The sequence below is a fragment of the Lepidochelys kempii genome, chromosome 2 (genome assembly GCF_965140285.1).
Source record: "Lepidochelys kempii isolate rLepKem1 chromosome 2, rLepKem1.hap1, whole genome shotgun sequence".
NCBI lineage: Eukaryota > Metazoa > Chordata > Testudines > Cheloniidae > Lepidochelys > Lepidochelys kempii.
Window position 1 is genome coordinate 238,682,658 of NC_136381.1, and position 18,432 is coordinate 238,701,089.

An 18,432-nucleotide genomic window follows, 5' to 3' on the forward strand; every position below is an offset into this window, starting at 1 on the left:
CATTTACAGTGCATCAACCAAAGTACATTGACTGTGGCTCTATGCCTCTCAGGGAGGTGGTGGTATTATTAAGGCGACAGAAGAGGGTATTTATGTCAGTGGGAGCCAAATTTAAGTGTAGACACATGCACAACGAGGTTGACCTATGCTGCCTTTTGTCGAGCTAACTGTAGAGTGCAGACCAGGCCTGCAGGACAGGTTGTTTTTTTCCCCTTGTCTAGATATGGCACTAATAGATATTTCTTACATTAAAATACTGTGGAGATTTGGAGTATTCATTTGCCAGTTATATCTGTTTTTCCAGTGCGGCTCATCTATTCCCAAACTTGAACCAAAATAACTTACTGGCTTTCATTCATACTTTATTTTGAAATAGTATCCAAACAGCTGCTTGGATAGAAATAACAAAAGGTGTAGATAAATGCCAATTTAGTTATTTTGATTGCAGCAAGATAATTATCCCCATGAAAGGTCATGAGCTATTAAACTTATCTCATTAATAAATACTGTGTGTCAGAGAGTTTGGAGTCATTATGCTTGAATAGAAACTGAGCTTTCTTCAGTTGTCTCAATCAATTAACAAATCAGTTCCATATTAGGTGAAAATACAAGCTATTAGCAAGACCTATTGCTTTAGTTCATAGCATATAAATTATCTTGAGGTGTTGACTTCCTTTATTTGAGCCTGGAGTAACTAATGGAAGCACTTAGTTGTCAGCTACGTTAACCTTAATTGAAGTATCATTGCTTCATCTTTTAAAAAGTTGTTTCATAGTATTTCCATAGAATTTTCACTAGTTTGGCTTCCCAAAAATCTTGAAGTGGGTGGAGACTTACACATTTATGGTGTGGTTGTATGGATAAAATGAGTTACTTCATTGAACACATGTTCAAAAGCGGGGAGGGGGAGTAGGACTTCACTACTAAACATTTGTAGTGCATAATGGTACATGTCAGTTTTGAAGATCATTTTAATTTACAATAAGCTTGTTGCCTAATGTTTCTGCTGTGGCATTTGAACTATCGTTTTCATATCCTAGTGACAATCTATGAGGATGTAGGAAGTAAGACTGTCCACTTATTCATTTAAGATTAAGCTGGCTGGGATGTTGGAGAGAGGGAGAGTTTTGAAGGAACAAATGACTAGTCTCTGTTCAAGCCAGGTAGAGGGGGAAAAAACATTGTATCTGGATATGTTGCATATTTTCCTTTGTTGGTATTAGAGGTATAGCAAAGGAAAATAAATTAAAAACAAGAATAAAAATTGATCTTCTATTTGGAAGATGAAAGGGAAGGGCAAGAAGTTCAGCTTTGGTTATGGAATATACTTCCCTTTACTGGAAAGCAGCTAAGAACGTTCAGCCTTTGTTTATTTCATGGGCTAAAGTGTGACTGGCTAATATAAATCTTTGTTAAACATGAGTCCAGGTTGCTTATCATTGTGCCTTATACCCTTCTAGAACATGGAAGTTGGCACTTGAACATTACAACCTCCAAAAATCAGGGAACACTCAGAAAAAAATGCAAAGGTTAAGTAGGAAATGCAGAGTTAAGGTAATTCCTGCCACACCGCAACACTATATTTCCTTCCTCCTGTCCCTTTAGGGCAAAGAAGGCATAAACTAAAGCCAGACAATGCAGAGTGAAGGTCATGTGTCTCATCACTTCCCACAAAATTTTAGGTCTGCCCTGGGAAAGATGACATTGAGGCCCAGGAATATGACATAACCTTACCCTGCTGTAAAAAAACTTGCCATTTCTGTGTAGACCACAACTCCAAATTCTTGTTCCTATTTATACTCTTACATGGAGCAGTTTTAATCTGGGAAGAATTTGCAGCAGCTTGCTAGAGCTGATGCAGGCATTTCAGGAGGCTTGTGTCTGCAGCATTAGACATCCTTTATTTCCAAAAATATTACCTCTTTGCTTTTCACAACACTGTTCTTTTTCACTTTCCCCACCATCTTCCATGTGTTAAGGAGGCATGCTGTAATTTCCCCGAGGGCCTCCTTAGGGCAGTGATGCCATCTTGGGTAAGGGGATAAAGTTAAGGTTTAGGGATCAGTGTATAGGAATGGTTTGGAGCACTTCTAAAACAACATTAATGCACAACTAATGAAGCCTTTTGTTAGTGAGGGCTTGTCTACAGAAGAAAATTTCAACAGAACCACTAACCCAGGAACCTATCCTTGCAACAAAGCCCGTTGCCAACTGTGTCCACATATCTATTCAGGGGACACCATCATAGGGCATAATCACACCAGCTACACTATCAGAGGCTCGTTCACCTGCACAGCTACCAATGTGATATATGCCATCATGTGCCAGCAATGCCCCTCTGCCATGTACGCTGGTCAAACTGGACAGTCTCTATGTAAAAGAATAAATGGACACAAATCAGACGTCAAGAATTATAACATTCAAAAACCAGTGGGAGAACACTTCAATCTCTCTGGTCACTTGATTACAGAACTAAAAGTGGCAATTCTTCAACAAAAAAACTTCAGAAACAGACTCCAACGAGAGACTGCTGAATTGGAATTAATTTGCAAACGGGATACAATTAACTTAGGATTGAATAGAGACTGGGAGTGAATGTGTCATGACACAAAGTAAAACTATTTCCCCACCTCCCCACTGTTCCTCAGATGTTCCTGTCAACTGCTGGAAATGGCCCACCTTGATTATCACTACAAAAGGTTCCCTCTCCCGCTCTCCTGCTGGTAATATCTCATCTTAAGCGATCACTCTCGTTACAGTGTGTATGGTAACACCCATTGTTTCATGTTCTCTACGTATATAAATCTCCCCACTGTATTTTCCACTGAACGAATCCGATGAAGTGAGCTATAGCTCACGAAAGCTTATGCTCAAATAAATTTGTTAGTCTCTAAGGTGCCACAAGTACTCCTTTTCTTTTTGCGAATACAGACTAACACGGCTGCTACTCTGAAACCAGTAAATTATGCAGGCCATCTAAACAGAATGGTGATACAAATATTGAGCAGCTGCCTCATTTTCTAGGTAGTTTCTGTCCTGTGAACTGAATGAGGCAGGTATCCTGTGGAAGAAATAGACTCTCAGCGTTAATTATGATACAAGACTATTCTGTCATGGAGGTCACGGATTCCGTGACTTTCCGTGATCTCTGTTACTTCTGCAGTGGCTGGTGCTGGCTCAGGGGCTGCCTGAGCCAGGCAGCCCCTGGGCCAGCAGCAGCAGTTTGGGTGTGTGGGAGGGGGCACAGGGCTAGGGGCAGCTTGTTGGGGAGTGTGGATGCGGGGGCATTTACCTCATGGTGGGGGGCTTCCTCGCTCCCACTGGCATGGCCTCCCTGCAGCTTCTAGGTGGGAGGGGGAGGGTGTGTCTCCATGCAGCCCATGTCCACAGGCCCCACACCTGCAGCTCCCATTGGCTGTGGTTCCTGGCCAACGGGAGCTGCGGGAGCTGCAGCAGCTGGCGCTTGTGGCGGGAGCAGCAGAGCCCCTCCCTCACCCATGCCTCCACTGCCTAGGAGTTGCAGGGATGCGGAGCTGAGTAGGAAGCCCCTGCCAGCCTGCCAACCCTTCTTCTCCATGTGCCCGCCCCCCCCCCCCCAATATCAACAGTGGGAGTCCGGGGCCATGTGCTGCAGCCTCCCCCCACCCAGTACTAGCAGGGACCCAGGCCACCTTCCCCAGCATCCATGGCACCCCCGGACCTCCTCTCCCCTCTGAGCACCCGAGGCTCCCCCGCCCAAGTTTTAGTCATGGCAGGTATTTTTAGTAAAAGTCATGGACAGGTCACAGGCTGTGAATTTTTGTTTACGTCCCGTGACCTGTCCATGACTTTTACTAAAAATACTAGGGCTGTCAAGTGATTAAAAAAATTAATCGCAATTAATCGCGCGATTAAACAATAACAGAATACCATTTATTTAAATATTTTTGGATGTTTTCTACATCTTCAAATATATTGATTTCTAATTAATGTGGATAAATGTAAAGTAATGCACATTGGAGAAAATAATCCCAACTGTGCATACAATATGATGGGGGCTAATTTAGCTACAACTAATCAGGAAAGAGATCTTGGAGTCGTCATGGATAGTTCTCTGAAGACGTCCAGTGTGCAGCGGCAGTCAAAAAAGCAAACAGGATGTTAGGAATCATTAAAAAATGGATAGAGAATAAGATGGAGAATATCTTATTGCCCTTATATAAATCCATGGTATGCCCACTTCTTGAATACTGTGTACAGATGTGGTCATCTCATCTCAAAAAAAAGATATACTGGCATTAGAAAAAGTTCAGAGAAGGACAACTAAAATGATTAGGGGTTTGGAATGGGTCCCATATTAGGAGAGAGTAAAGAGGCTAGGACTCTTCAGCTTGAAAAAGAGGAGACTAAGGGGGAATATGATAGAGATATATAAAATCATGAGTGGTTTGGAGAAAGTGAATAAGGAAAAGTTATTTACTTGTTCCCATAATATAAGAACTAGGGGCCACCAAATGAAATTAATGGGCAGCAGGTTTAAAACAAATAAATGGAAGTTCTTCTTCACACAGCACACAGTCAACCTGTGGAACTCCTTGCATGAGGAAGTTGTGAAGGCTAGGACTATAACAAGGTTTAAAAGAGAAATAGATAAATTCATGGAGGTTAAGTCCATTAATGGCTATTAGCCAGGATGGTTAAGCAATGGTGTCCCTAGCCTCTGTTTGTCAGAGAGTGGAGATGGATGGCTGGAGAGAGATCACTTAATCATTACCTGTTCTGTTCACTCCCTCTGGGGCACCTGGCATTGGCCACTGTTGGCAGACAGGATACTGGGCTGGATGGACCTTTGGTCTGGCCCAGTATGGACATTCTTATGTTTATTACAACACAGAATGCAAAGCGTACAGTGTTCACTTTATATTTATTTTTTATTCCAATATTTGCACTATAAAAAACAGTAGTATTTTTCAGTTCACCTACTACAACTATTGTAGTGCAATCTCTTTATCATGAAAGTTGAACTTCACAGATGTAGAATTATGTACAATAAAAGCGTTCATTCAGTTTTTCCTTAATTGTGCGGAAAAAAGATAAAAGAACCTGAAAATTTTAAAAGCAGGTCATTTTGTGGGGGGCACTATCTTGGGACCCCTTGGATCAAATGACTAAATTGCTGTAGAAATTAGCAAACCGCAGGAGTCACTGCGCCCATATACGTCCTTGTGTGGAACAGCCGGATATTGCCACCAGGGACTTGTGTAGGGTGGTGGGTGCCTCAGGTGGAACAATCTATCCAAAGAATTCCACTGTGTCTTTATTGAACTCTCATTTCTTGGGCTTCAAGTAATAGTGGTTTCAGCGGAGTCTCTCTTGAATTTGCACCACAAACTCTACTATGTTTCTCTGTGGGCATAGCAATTTTCAGGTTATTATGCATGGGGATTTTTAGAGCACTTTGAAAATCTTTTCTTAACGAAGCTCCCTTCAACCTTAACCATGGTTCAGCAAGGTCAGCGTAGACAAAAATTTATTAAAATTTTTTTTATTTGATTTTTTTTTTCCAATTGAATTGGCTTGTTTTATTTAACTTAGAGGCTTTATTTAAACTAAACACATTTTTATTTTTTAAAAGAAACCTCATTTAAATTATGGAAATGTATGTTAAGGCCTAAATTGCCAGAAGCTGGTTTAAATCATGATTAAAATTGGTGATTTAAATTTTTGATTTAAACTAGTCTACCCTCATCAAGGGCCTCCTGCTCCGTAATATAGAGTGCTTGCAATATTCAGTTTGGTAAGTGTTCCATTTGCAAGGACCTTTACATAGTTTTCAGGTGTGGATCGCAATATATCATGTGCAGTAACTCTGTGGGAGAGATCGAGATTTAGTATTCATGAGTGATTTAAGATTTTCTTCAAATAGGTGGAGAAATGCAAAGAAAGGAGCATTCAGTCTTAGTGTGTTGATAGCTATGCCTGTGATAAAAGCTTTGCTACTATCACAGTATTGAGTCAAAATAAGTAACAGGAACTAACGGAATGCTTACTTGTTTTATGTGACTGTATCAAATATGAAAAGGGGGAAGAGGAAAAAAAATATAGTGGAACTAGATAAATAGAATTTTTCAGTCTTCAAGAAACATAAGGTCTTATTCCTAAAACGTTTAAAGTGTTAATTCAAAATGGGAGCAATTTTTTTAGTGTTCAGGGTGGTGGGAAGCTTTACAGCATTCATGCTTGCAAAGAATGCTGTACAAAAGAATTGTGTATACTCACAAGTACATCTCATCTTTCTAACTTGTTAGTGCTTGGACACAAATAACAGCTTTTTCTTGGAAGATTGTTCTGGGTACTGATGTGTAATAGTAGGCATATGTCCATGATTGCACTCTTAGCCTGGTAAACATAAAGCTGCCGTGCTTTAAGAGATTTTTCTCACTATAGCAGAACTGGACCTGCTGATTTTTAAGTGAAGCTGCAAGTGTGGCATTCCAGTCTTCAGAATGTTCTTCAGTGTTAACGCTGTTTTTATTGCAATGCTGGTCTGTGAGCAAACTTTAAAGCTAAAACTTTCTATTAGGTGCACAGAGTTCTTGTTGAAGTATAATTGATGGTCAATGGATGTTGGCCACTAAGTGACTAGTGTTAATGTCCTGGGCTGCAAGTATGACAGAAGAGAGTAGAAAAAACAGTATTATGTGTGTAGATGGTTGCAGCTTGTGTCCCCGGTGGAGTCAGTGGGAAAGTCTTGGTGGATAACTAGATACGTACTGACTTCATATTACTGCAGGTCATTCAGAATGAAATGGGGGGAAGGGGAGAAAAAATATTTCTATTGAAAGAGCTGAACGTGCTAGAGAACTCAAATCTAGATAGTGAAGACCTTGGTGGCCCTAACCCCATTCATATAGTGAAAAAGGGTAAAAATCTAGATGCATTTTACAGGACAGAAATTGACACCTATTTTTTTTCTTAGTCTATTTTTATGTTTAGTTGTAAGGACAGGTCTTCTCTGAAAAGTGACTGTCACCTTCTAACATCATCTGTTCTCTGTGTGTGGTGAGTTATATCTGCTTTCTTTAGTGTAGGTGTCTCAAAATTCAGTGTCTTGGACTACTCCTGTCTGAATGCACGATGAGTCAGGCACCCCTGTGAGAACTACCGCAATTGCTTATAGGGAAATAGGGTAGTAGGAAGATATATTTAATAGTCTAATTAATGCAATGCAATAAGTATTTTTTTAACCTTGTCTCTTTTTTGTTCATTTAATTTCCCCCTCAGTCTGGTCTGTTCTCCTACATTTGCTTCTCATTGCCTGGTCATCCCTTTTGCGCTTGCTGACTGGATGGCTAGTTTCTTTCTCCCTTGCAGAGCTGCCTAGCTGCCCGGTCAGTTTTTCCCTCTGCTCTCCTGTATTTTTTTACCCAATTCTCTTCTTCCCTGGAAACCTGGACATTAACTCCAAGGACTTCTAGTTTCTTTTCAGGTGGCTACTGTCCCCCAGAGTATCACTTGCAGGATCGGAGCCAGTTCCTGACGTCAGCCTGTTTCCAGTCCTACGATGAAGTAGAGACCCTAATGGGGACCATAACGGGGGTGTCGGGCTTCTCTTATGCCATTCCTGCTGCTTCCAACACATTCTCACTCCGTTTCCAGCTCTTGTCATTTGAACTGCACTGCATCAAACTATTCTCCCCCCTCATCTACCCTCTGCCCGGCTTCTCCCTGTCTTCCTTCCTCTGTGATTTCAACTGGCTCTCATTTCCTCTCGTTCTACACTTATCCTTGGTACTTCAACTATTGTGTTGGTGACCCATCCAGCTCTGTAGCTGCCTCTCTCCTCACCCTTGCATTTATTTTGACCTGGTTCAACACTCCAGAATGGCCATTCACTGAACTTGGTCTTCACTAAGCACTACTCTCCTCCTCATCTCTCCTTTGATATGTGATCTCTCTCTGACCACCACCTGGTCTCTTTCAACATCGCCCACTTGCACCCTCCCTCTGACTTCGCCACTTGGTGCTTCCATGACTCTTAGCCCATCAGTGTTCATGACTTCTCTTCTGCTCTCATCCTTTCTTCCTTTGATCTGGTCATCTCTATTCTACACTCTTTTCCACCCTTGACTTCTTTGTCCCTCTCTTCCATTGCAAAATCTGCTCTACCAGCTTCTATCCCTGGCTCACCCAACATCTGTTTCCTCTTCTGCCGTTCTCTAGCAGAAATCCCATGGCTATGTTGACTTCCTCCACTATAGACTTATTCTCTCTTCCTTCCGTTCTGTCATTTTCCTAGCTAATCACCTTTACTTTTCCAGTCTAACCAGATCCTGTACCTGCAATCCGAACTGCCTTTTCATCAAATTTGGCTCCCTCCTTAAACTTTCTCTCCTTCCTTTCTCCACTGCACTCAACATGTGATCTCCTTATTTTTCAAAAAGAGAACAGACAAAATAGGATGCGACTGTATTTCCCTACTCTCTGCCTGCCTTCCACACGGCTAAAATTTTTGTTCAAGCCCTCATCATCCTGCATCTTGACTATTGTTACATTCTTGTCTCTGGCCTTGACAAACGTAGTCTTGCCCCATTCAGAATGCTGCTTCAAAGATCCCAACATTCACTACCTTTTGGTGTGGGACACTGCACAAGAAGGAATTAACTCAGTTTCACTTTACAGGACTGGCATTTAAGAAGAAAACCTTTTTAAATTTAACTGACATTTGTGACAAATACAATTTTTTTTTAAAGCATTCCCAAATTAAAATTTTGTTGGAGGTAGGCTCTAGTTGCAGGGAGAAACATGAAAAATTTTGCAATTTAAAAAACCAACATTAGAAAGTCAGGTTTCAGAATAGCAGCTGTGTTAGTCTGTATCCGTGAAAAGAACAGGAGTACTTGTGGCACCTTAGAGACTAACAAATTTATTAGAGAATAAGCTTTCGTGAGCTACAGCTCACTTCATCGGATGCATAGAGATCAGGTTTATACTCCATAAAATGTATGTTACGACATGTCACCCAAAATAACTTAATTCTGCACCATCCACCTTGTCCATCTGCCTTAAAAATAGATAAATTTTATTGTAAGAAGACTGCAACAACACATTGTAACTGCAGCCTGTTTTAAATGTTCCGTGATGCAGATAACCAGCGTTTTCAGAAGTCTTGTGTATTTGTTGTGGTAACGCAGAAGATAAGGAATCAATTAACACAATGGTGTCATGAATTAAAGGTGAAAAATCTGTAGTGAAATTGTTGCACATTGGGTTTCCGGAGTTGAATGGCTTGGCAGTTCAGATAGGACCTAAGGAGGGAGGCCAGAAGTCTAAGCCTACATCTTAGAGCCTGTGACATGGTAATCAGGGCCAATCTGAAATTCAGCCTCAGTCTGTACAGAACTTGGATGCTTTGCTAGGCTCGAACCAGTGATAATTCTGTAGGGTCACATGCAGACATGGTCAAGCTTGCATTCATTTCTGAACTCTATCCATCAACTTCATGGAAATAGTGCAAATGCCCTAGTCTACCTCAAGACCAAGTGAAGGAAACTGAATTTGAATCTTCCAGACCAAGCTCTTAGGGTATCTGTAGCTGTGGGTGTGACTTTGTTTGTGTAGACCTAAGTATGCTATCCTTAATTTAACTAGCTCGCTAAAAATAGTGGTTAGGATGTGGCAGTGTCTACATGAGCTGCAAATCACACCATCAGCTGCAGTGTAGATGAGTTCTTAGAGAAACAATGAGACAAAGTTAGGAAGATCATTTTTTTCAGGAAGTATGCTGCTTATCTCCAAAAAGCCGCCTTTGATTTGCCTCAAACTTATTAGTCTACCTTGGCACAAGATCATATATGTAAAACTTCAGACATATATAGTTTTGGCAAATGAGGAGGGTGGTTAAAACCATTCTTCTGAGGGAAAGGTGGTTTTGAACATAATTATGGAGAGACTTGATGTCACTGTAATACTATAGGTCAGGAAACATTCCTGCTTTGACAAGGGGATGGAATTAAATAATTTATTAGATAATTTCACTCTCTTTTACAATTCTGTGAAGAAACTAAAATTTAGTGTCTAAAACTAATAAGTCTTCGACTTATCACTTGTATGTAAAATGAGCCTTTTTAATGAACAAATCTGTTACATGTATGTGTTCATTTAATATCCAAATACACTTTTAGGCATTGTAGAAATAATGTGTTTGTGATGATTTTTTACTACTTTTTTTTGGCTCACATTGGTCCTGCAGAAAAAACAGTCTGATCTGGAGTCTGTTGTGGTTTGTATATCATAAAAAAATTATTAACTAGGGCAAAAGAATTGAACCATTTTCTACCCTCTCTTATCCTTGTACAGCCATAATCATTTACTTAGGAGGTACAGTCAGGAAATAATACTACTTTATTTTCAGATTTCAGGCTGAGTTTGTAGGGATGGAAATTAGGAAACCTATTTTTTTTTAAACTTGTAAACTAAGCAAATTTTTTAAAATTTAAACATGGAATCTCACAATGCTGCTAATGTTAGTCCTTTTAGGGTAGAACTTCATTATGTCTAACAGGATTGAACACCGGTTTTATAGTCAAATACTTTAGAATCTTATTAAATACTATAAAGTATACTTGTATTGTGAGTATTGCAGCATGACTTAGATTCTCCACTGTATTTATGACTTTGTTGAAACATATCAGTCCACTAAATTGTAGTTTTCCTCTTCCTTATATTTGACAAATGTCTGAAATAACCTTATTGTTATATCAAAATGGATGGGAAAATGTTATTCAGTCCAAATTTAATCTGTTGATAACTCTTGCTTTTGTGGCCTCTCTTAGCTGGAGCTTCAGTAATTCTGCTTTCAACTCTCTAAATTCTAGTGGTTTGATAGTTGAATCTCTTCTGGAGAAACCTGGATTGAACTACTCAGATACATGAATTGAATCTTACAAATAGATTTAAAAAATATATATATCTATATAGTTATATTATTGGTAGAACGTGGAGGATATTTTCCCATAGCTGCATCATATATGCTATATGTAAATCAAAGACTGATTGATACAAAATTCCATGAACAACTTCAAACTTTCCCTTAATAGAGATCCATAGTGAAGTGTATTTAGTATATGGATGTGAGGAAGGATAAAAATAAGATACACAGCACTTTTAATTAAAACATTGACATACTTCCATGCTCTGAAATACAGGTATGTTTAATTTGTATAGAAACATTCATGGTGAACTATATTTGTGTATTTTAGGGACCAGTTACTCTCCACAAGAAAATTCACATAACCACAGTGCTCTTCATAGCTCAAATTCACATTCTTCTAATCCAAGCAATAATCCAAGTAAAACTTCAGATGCAGTAAGTATTAATGGTCATCAATGTCCAAATATGTCTTAGGCAGTTTTATATATACTATTTTTGATTAAATTATGGAGGGTGAAGTTCTGCATATTTTATTGAATTATTAAACCTAAGTGGTGATTATATACTGAAAATGGCGGGAACAAATTGCAGTTGGCAGAGGTTATATGTTAGATGGTTTCAGTATAGCTAATTGTCATTTGGGTTTCCAGATGTACCTGTCTTGCCTTTGACGGTTTTAATCGAAAAGACACATAGCAATTGAGAAAAGTACTTTCCCTAAATATATCATTGGCAAGGATCTTACTCTAGTATCTTGGTTCCACAGCAGTAGACTGACCTAACTCCGCAGGCTTTTTATTTTTTTGGAACCTTATGGGAAGCAGTAATAGGGGTTTTAAGTTTTATTGCTTACTGGCTAGCACATACCACTTCCTATGCTTCAAGCACTCAGTTACCAAAAATTGCTGTGATTACACTGGTTGGTGTTAAAAATTGTTCTGGGGCATGGGGAAAAACAGAGATAATCCTCCAAATATTATTTTCTAAAATGTAACATATCAAAAAACATTAGTTTTTTTTTATTTACATCATCTGGACATTTTGAGGAGGTTCTTCAGTTGCAGAAGTATAAGATCCAAAATCATTAGCATACTGAAGACTTTCATGTAGACAGTAGTGATGTTACAACGATCCAATGAATGTAGCACCAGATCTCAATTTATGCTATAATTTAGTCAGGGTTGGTAAGATGAGATAGGAGAAGCTGTGTATTGTTTGAAGCAGCTGGAAAGCAGTATTGTTGTGGGAGGTGATAGGGGAGGGACATTACATTGTCCCTTATGTACAGTGGTTTCAAAGTGGATGTGAAGGAAAAAGTCTACACATCTTGCAACTTTGAATATAGTAGAATCTATATAACTTATTTGAAAACTGTCAAGTAGTCATTTCTCCAACATTGTTGTTCATATTTTCAAAGTCCTATGATTCTGCGGATGACTGGTCTGAGCACATCAGCTCTTCTGGCAAAAAATACTACTATAACTGCCGAACAGAAGTTTCACAATGGGAAAAACCAAAAGAGTGGCTTGAAAGGTATAGATATACTTTGATTAAAAAATAAAAGCATATAATCTAGAAAACATTGTACTTGAGTTTTTACTTTATTTGTATTTTTTGCAGAGAGCAGAGACAAAAAGAAGCAAGCAAAATATCAGTTAACAGTTTCCCAAAAGATAGGGACTACAGAAGAGAGGTGATGCAGGCGACTGCTGCCAGTGGATTCACAAGTGGAAGTACGTTGGGGGTTTTTATTTATTTATTTATTTTATATAATTAAATGCTCTTGGTTCGTGTGCATTGCATACTTCCTCTCAGTACTTGTCTTTGCCAAACTAAAAAAGGAAATCCCTCTTCCCTAGCGTGTGCTTTTTGTGGCAGTGAGTCAAGGTGGCCCAGCTTATTTTTTTCCTAAGATTTCTCCAAAGAAAGAACTTCTCCAAATGTTCTGGCCCACCGATGATGATGTCTCAGAGTAGCTTTGAGCCTATCCAACTAAAACATTCACTTATATCTTTGTTCCATGTTAGTATTCCTTTTTTGTAATTATCACTCATTGTGGGCTACTATTTGTGCAGCATTTGTCCTTCAGCTTGAAGACACAATCTTTTTCTATAGCTGCTGTGATAGTCTTCTCACAGCATTTTTTCTTCAATACGTAAGATACTAGAGGCTTTAAAGGGCCTAACTATTATCACTATTTCTTCATAAGTCGCAGGTGAGCAGCATACTAATATCTGGAGAAAATATATTCTGTTTTGACTGGTGCTGCACTATATAAAGAAAATACACGTTTCAGGAAGAATAGATACAGAAATTGCATATTGCAGTTAGGGCTGTCAATCACAGTTAATTCACTTGATTAACTCAAAACAAATTAACTCAATTCAAAAATTAATCGTGATTCATCACTATTTTAATCACACTGTTAATAGAATACCAATTTAAATTTGTTACATATTTTTGGATTTTTTTCTACATTTTCCAATATATTGATTTCAGTTACAACACAGAATACAAAGTGTATAGTGCTCACTTTATATTATTTTTTATTACAAATATTTGCATTGTAAAAAAGAAACAAAAGAAATTGTATTTTTCAGTTCACCTCATACGAGTACTGTAGTGCAAGCTATTGTGAAAGTGCAACTTACAAATATGGATTTTTTTTTGTTAAATAACTGCACTCAGAAACAAAACAATGTAAAACTTCAGAGCCTACAAGTCCACTCAGTCCTACTTCTTGTTCAGCAAATCGCTAAGTCAGACAAGTCTGTTTATCTTTACAGGAGATAATGTTGCCTGCTTCTTATTTACAGTGTCACCTGAAAGTGTTCCTATGGCACTTTTGTAACTGGCATTGCAAGGTATTTATGTGCCAGATATGCTAAACATTCGCATGCCCTTTCATGCTTGGACCACCATTCCAGAGGGCATGCTTCCATGCTGATGACGCTTTTTAAAAAAATAATGCATTAATTAAATTTGTGACTGAACTCTTTGGCGGGGGGGAGGAACTGGTCCATGGTTTTACCTGCATTCTGCCACGTATTTCGTGATATGGCAGTCTCGGATGACGACTGTTCAACTGAACAATATGTTGTTCAGTTTAAGCACATTTTCATTACGGATTTGATAAAACTCAAAGAAGGTACCCATGTGAGTTTTCTAAAGATAGCTACAGTACTCGACCCAAGATTAAGAATCTGAAGTGCCTTCCGAAATCTGAGAGGGACAAGGTGTGGAACATGCTGCCAAAAGTCTTTAAAAGAGAAATGCTCCAATTTGGAAACTACAGAACCCAAACCACCATAAAAGAAAATCAACCTTCTGTTGATGGCTTCTTACTCATGATGATGAAAATGAATGTGCTTTGGATCATTATGGAGCAGAACCTATCATTAGTATGGAAGCATGTCCTCTGGAATGGTGGTCAAAGCATGAAGGGGCATACAAATGTTTAGTATATCTGGCATGTAAACACTTTGCAGTGCTAGCTACAACAGTGCCATGTGAATGCGTGGTCTCAGTTTCTAGTGACGCTGTAAATAGGAGGTGGTAGGCAGCATTATCTCCTGTAAATGTAAACGAACTTGTTTGTCTTAGCGACTGGCTGAACAAGAAGTAGGACTGAGTGCACTTGTAGGCTCTAAAGTTTTACATTGTTTTATTTTTGAATGCAGTTATGTAAAATATAATAATTCTGCATTTGTAAATTGCACTTTCACATTGAGATGGCACTACAGTATTTATGAGGTGAATTGAAAAATACAATCTTGTAGCTTTTTTACAGTGCAGATATTTGTAATAAAAAATAATATAAAGTGAGCACTGTACACTTTGTATTCTGTGCTGTAATTGAAATCAATATATTTGAAAATGTAGAATAACATCCAAAAATATTTAAATAAATGCTATTCTGTTGTTAACAGTACGACTGAAACGGCGATTAATTGTGATAATTTTTGAAAATCATTCACAGTCCTAATTGCAATAAATATTTGCTTTTGTGAATTTCATGTCAGTTTGCATCATTGCCAGTGGTAAGGTTGCATGACAGATGAGAAACTAGCAATCATAAAGGATGAACCATACTCTGCATGCTTGTCAATCCCCAATGTAACATACTAAAGTCACTATTATGTGACAGCATGCAAATCAAGAGGTTCATATATGTTTTAAGTTTTATATGCTGCTAATCAAAATGGCTTGAAGCTGAATTTGTCCATTTTTAATCCTTTAAAAACGAGAATTCAAAATTCGGTTGTATTAAAAAAAACCGAAGAGGAGACAAACATGGCGTATAGAAGAGAAATTCAGAAAACGTGAAAATTTTGCACAGAGAGGTCTGCCATAATGTAGTCTCTCAGATTAAATATAGCATATGCAAATATTTCATTTTGGTCAGTGTGTTAATGGAATCTTTAAAAATGACCTTGGAAATTAGAAAACTCACTACAAAATAGTTTGTCCTTAACAAGATTACTTTACTGGAATTCTAAATTCGGCAAAGATCCAATCATGTTTGAGAAGGGGCATGTTGTCAGTGACTAAAATCAGATTGTTTGCCAATACTGAGCTGCAAATAGCTATTGTGCTGGCAGTTGACATTTTTAAAAAAAATAATGAAAGCCTAATCAAATTTAAACATTAGTATGCTACTGAATTAGTCATAGCAATGTTAGTGAAATTTCTAACTTAATCTTTTTTTTTCTTATTGCAACGTTCTTTGTGAACCCTACAACAGTGGAAGACAAACATTCCAGTGATGCCAGTAGTATACTCCCTCAGAATATTTTGTCTCAGACAAGCAGACACAATGACAGAGACTACAGACTGCCAAGAGCAGAGACTCACAGTAGTTCTACTCCAGTACAACATCCCATCAAACCAGTGGTTCATCCAACTGCTACCCCAAGCACTGTTCCTCCTACTCCATTTTCTCTACAATCTGATCACCAGCCAAAGAAATCTTTTGATGCTAATGGAGCATCTACTTTATCAAAACTGCCTACACCTACATCGTCCATCCCTTCTCAGAAAACAGATAGAAAAGGTATGTCAGATAAAACTATTTTTAATATTGCTCAGTGTTGTAAGTTGAATTGTGGTGTTGGTTAGAAAGTCTGACTTCTAGAATTTAAACATGTGTTTCCTGTTTCCTATGCTTGAAACAGTTAATTTAGTCATGATTTTTGTGGTTCAGATTCAGTTTCACATTAAACCATGGTTTTCGTAATCCGCTTATCTGACAGAACTTTGAAGTTTGAATTAGATGATAAAGTAGAAGAGACCATTGTGATCATGTAGTCTGACCTCCTTTATAACACAGGCATAGGACTTCCCTGAATTAATTCTCACCTGAACTAGTAGGTTTGCCATTTACATGCATATACTGCAAACTGTATTTCAATTGATCTCTACTAAAAGGGTGCCTAAAATTCTTTTTATGTTATTTTGGAACTTTGCAGTTGCTGCAGTTGTCAATTTGTCTGTCGGATTAATGTTTCAAAGCTGTCTTGGACCCATGCATTTTCTATCAAATGTATCTTGTTGGGATTCCAGTGACAAACTACTTACGTTTCCCTATAATGATACACGGGAATATGTCTGGTACCAGGGTGGATTTGATTTAAATCAAATTGATTTAAATCACTAGTCAGGAAGACTTGGTTTAATCATGGATTTCTACATAAAAGTGCATTCTTGTTGGTTGTTATAACCTTAATACATATTTTTCACAACTCAGAGATGGATGTAGGTTTCATTTTTAAAAGGTACACACTATGTTTTTAAACAGTGATTTATTTTGAAAACTTTTCAGATTAGTTTTACAGCTATATCAGAAAATGAATGATTGTTTGGTTATTTCATTTACCAAAGGTAATTGAAGCAGATATTTATGAAGTCACTGGGAGGTGAACTATCTCCAATTCAACAGGCTAATCTTTAACATTTGGAGGAGTTTCTTACTATGCTGTGTTAGGAGGAGAACATCACCAGACAGATATTTAAATTGTTTTATTTAACTAAAACAACAACGTTAAGTATTCTGGATTTTTTTCTTCAACAGCAAGCATATAATATTTTAACAAAACAAGCATATGTCCCTTGCTTCTCACATTTATCTACAGACTTCTTCTCCTGATCCAGATCTATTCGGCCCCAACAATGAATCTTCTATACATTTAACTTTTTGAAACTTTGCACTTTTAAAGAGAGGTAAGGGATTGACTCTGTGTACACAAATTTGCAGAGGGACTCTGGAGTTGAGGTCTATTATTTTTCGCCTCTGTACATTATTTATTTATTTATTTATTTAAAGACATTTTTGCTGTTAACAAGCATGTTACCTCTGGAGACACAAATCCACAGTTTGAGAACTGCAAAAACGAAGCATCTCTGATGGTATCTTCTAGACTGAGCACTGAGTCTCATTGGGTAGATAGAAAGATTAACCTAAATAAACTATACGGAAGCCTGTGGAACCCCTAATCCATGAACTATTGGAACTCATTTACAAAATTTTTCTTAAACATGACATGAATATATTGTTTCATTTTATAGAATTAGAATTTATAATCCCTATTCCATAATGAGATATCTTTGAGCTATAATGTATCTTAATTAAAACTATCTTTAGATAGGTTTTTTCCTCAAAAAGCATTTTTCTCAAAAAATCTGATTTAAATAAAAAAACATTTTTTTAATTTTTTTTTTTAAATCATTGATTTTTATCTATCCTGACTGGTACATTTGTGGATATAAGAAGTTTGATCTTGAAGAAATGAGTGGTATTCTTTAATTTTGTTGTAATGCTAACTTCTCCAAAATCTTCCTCCCCACCTCCTTTCGGACCACTCTCATGACACTATTCTCGTCCAAGGAGTGAACTCCTTATTACAGTGAAGAACAATAGAACGCGTCCTACTAGAATATCAAGGAATAGGATTCTACTCGACTTAACTTCCTGATTCCCAAAAAGAAGGGCAGTTGGATACCAATCCTTGACCTCTGCCACTTCAGTCATTTCATTTACAAACTCAAGTGTTGCATGGTTACGTTGGCAGCGATAATTCCATCTCTAGAAAAAGATGTGTGTTCATGGCTCTTGTTATGAAGGATGCTTGTTTCCACATAGACAGTTACCCTGCCCAGACGTTTTCTCAGGTTTATGGAGGGCGCCAACTATTTCCGACACCAAGTACTTAGCTTTGGAATAGCTACCATTACCAGAGTCTTCACCAAAATATTTTCCATAGTAGCAGCTTACGCCAGGTGTTATGGTCTCCTTGTTTTTCTGTACCTCAACGACTGGCTCCTGGCTGCCAAATTGCACTAAGAAGCCCATATGCCAACATGTCACTCAACCTCCTTGCTTCGCTGGGAGTCAGCGTCAACACTGAGAAATCAATCCTCAACTCCATGCAATCATTGGACTTCATTGGGACTACCATAAACTCTACCACAGCACAAGCATACCTGACAAATTTCAGGAGATGAATGTCATATCTCATCAGGAA

At 38.1% G+C, this 18,432-nt stretch overlaps 1 protein-coding gene across 3 annotated transcripts in view; it reads left to right on the forward strand.

Moving 5' to 3' along the window:
- WAC (WW domain containing adaptor with coiled-coil) overlaps positions 1-18,432 on the forward strand; it is a 117,521-nt gene that overhangs the window by 49,589 nt on the left and 49,500 nt on the right. For 2 of the 3 annotated variants that reach the window (XM_073334356.2, XM_073334355.2), the window contains exons 4-8: positions 2,649-2,723; positions 11,241-11,347; positions 12,330-12,445; positions 12,533-12,645; positions 15,657-15,965. In XM_073334356.2, the coding sequence (XP_073190457.1) occupies positions 2,649-2,723; positions 11,241-11,347; positions 12,330-12,445; positions 12,533-12,645; positions 15,657-15,965 (720 nt within the window). The remainder of the gene's footprint in view (positions 1-2,648; positions 2,724-11,240; positions 11,348-12,329; positions 12,446-12,532; positions 12,646-15,656; positions 15,966-18,432) is intronic. The other variant, XM_073334357.2, reaches the window with a different exon arrangement.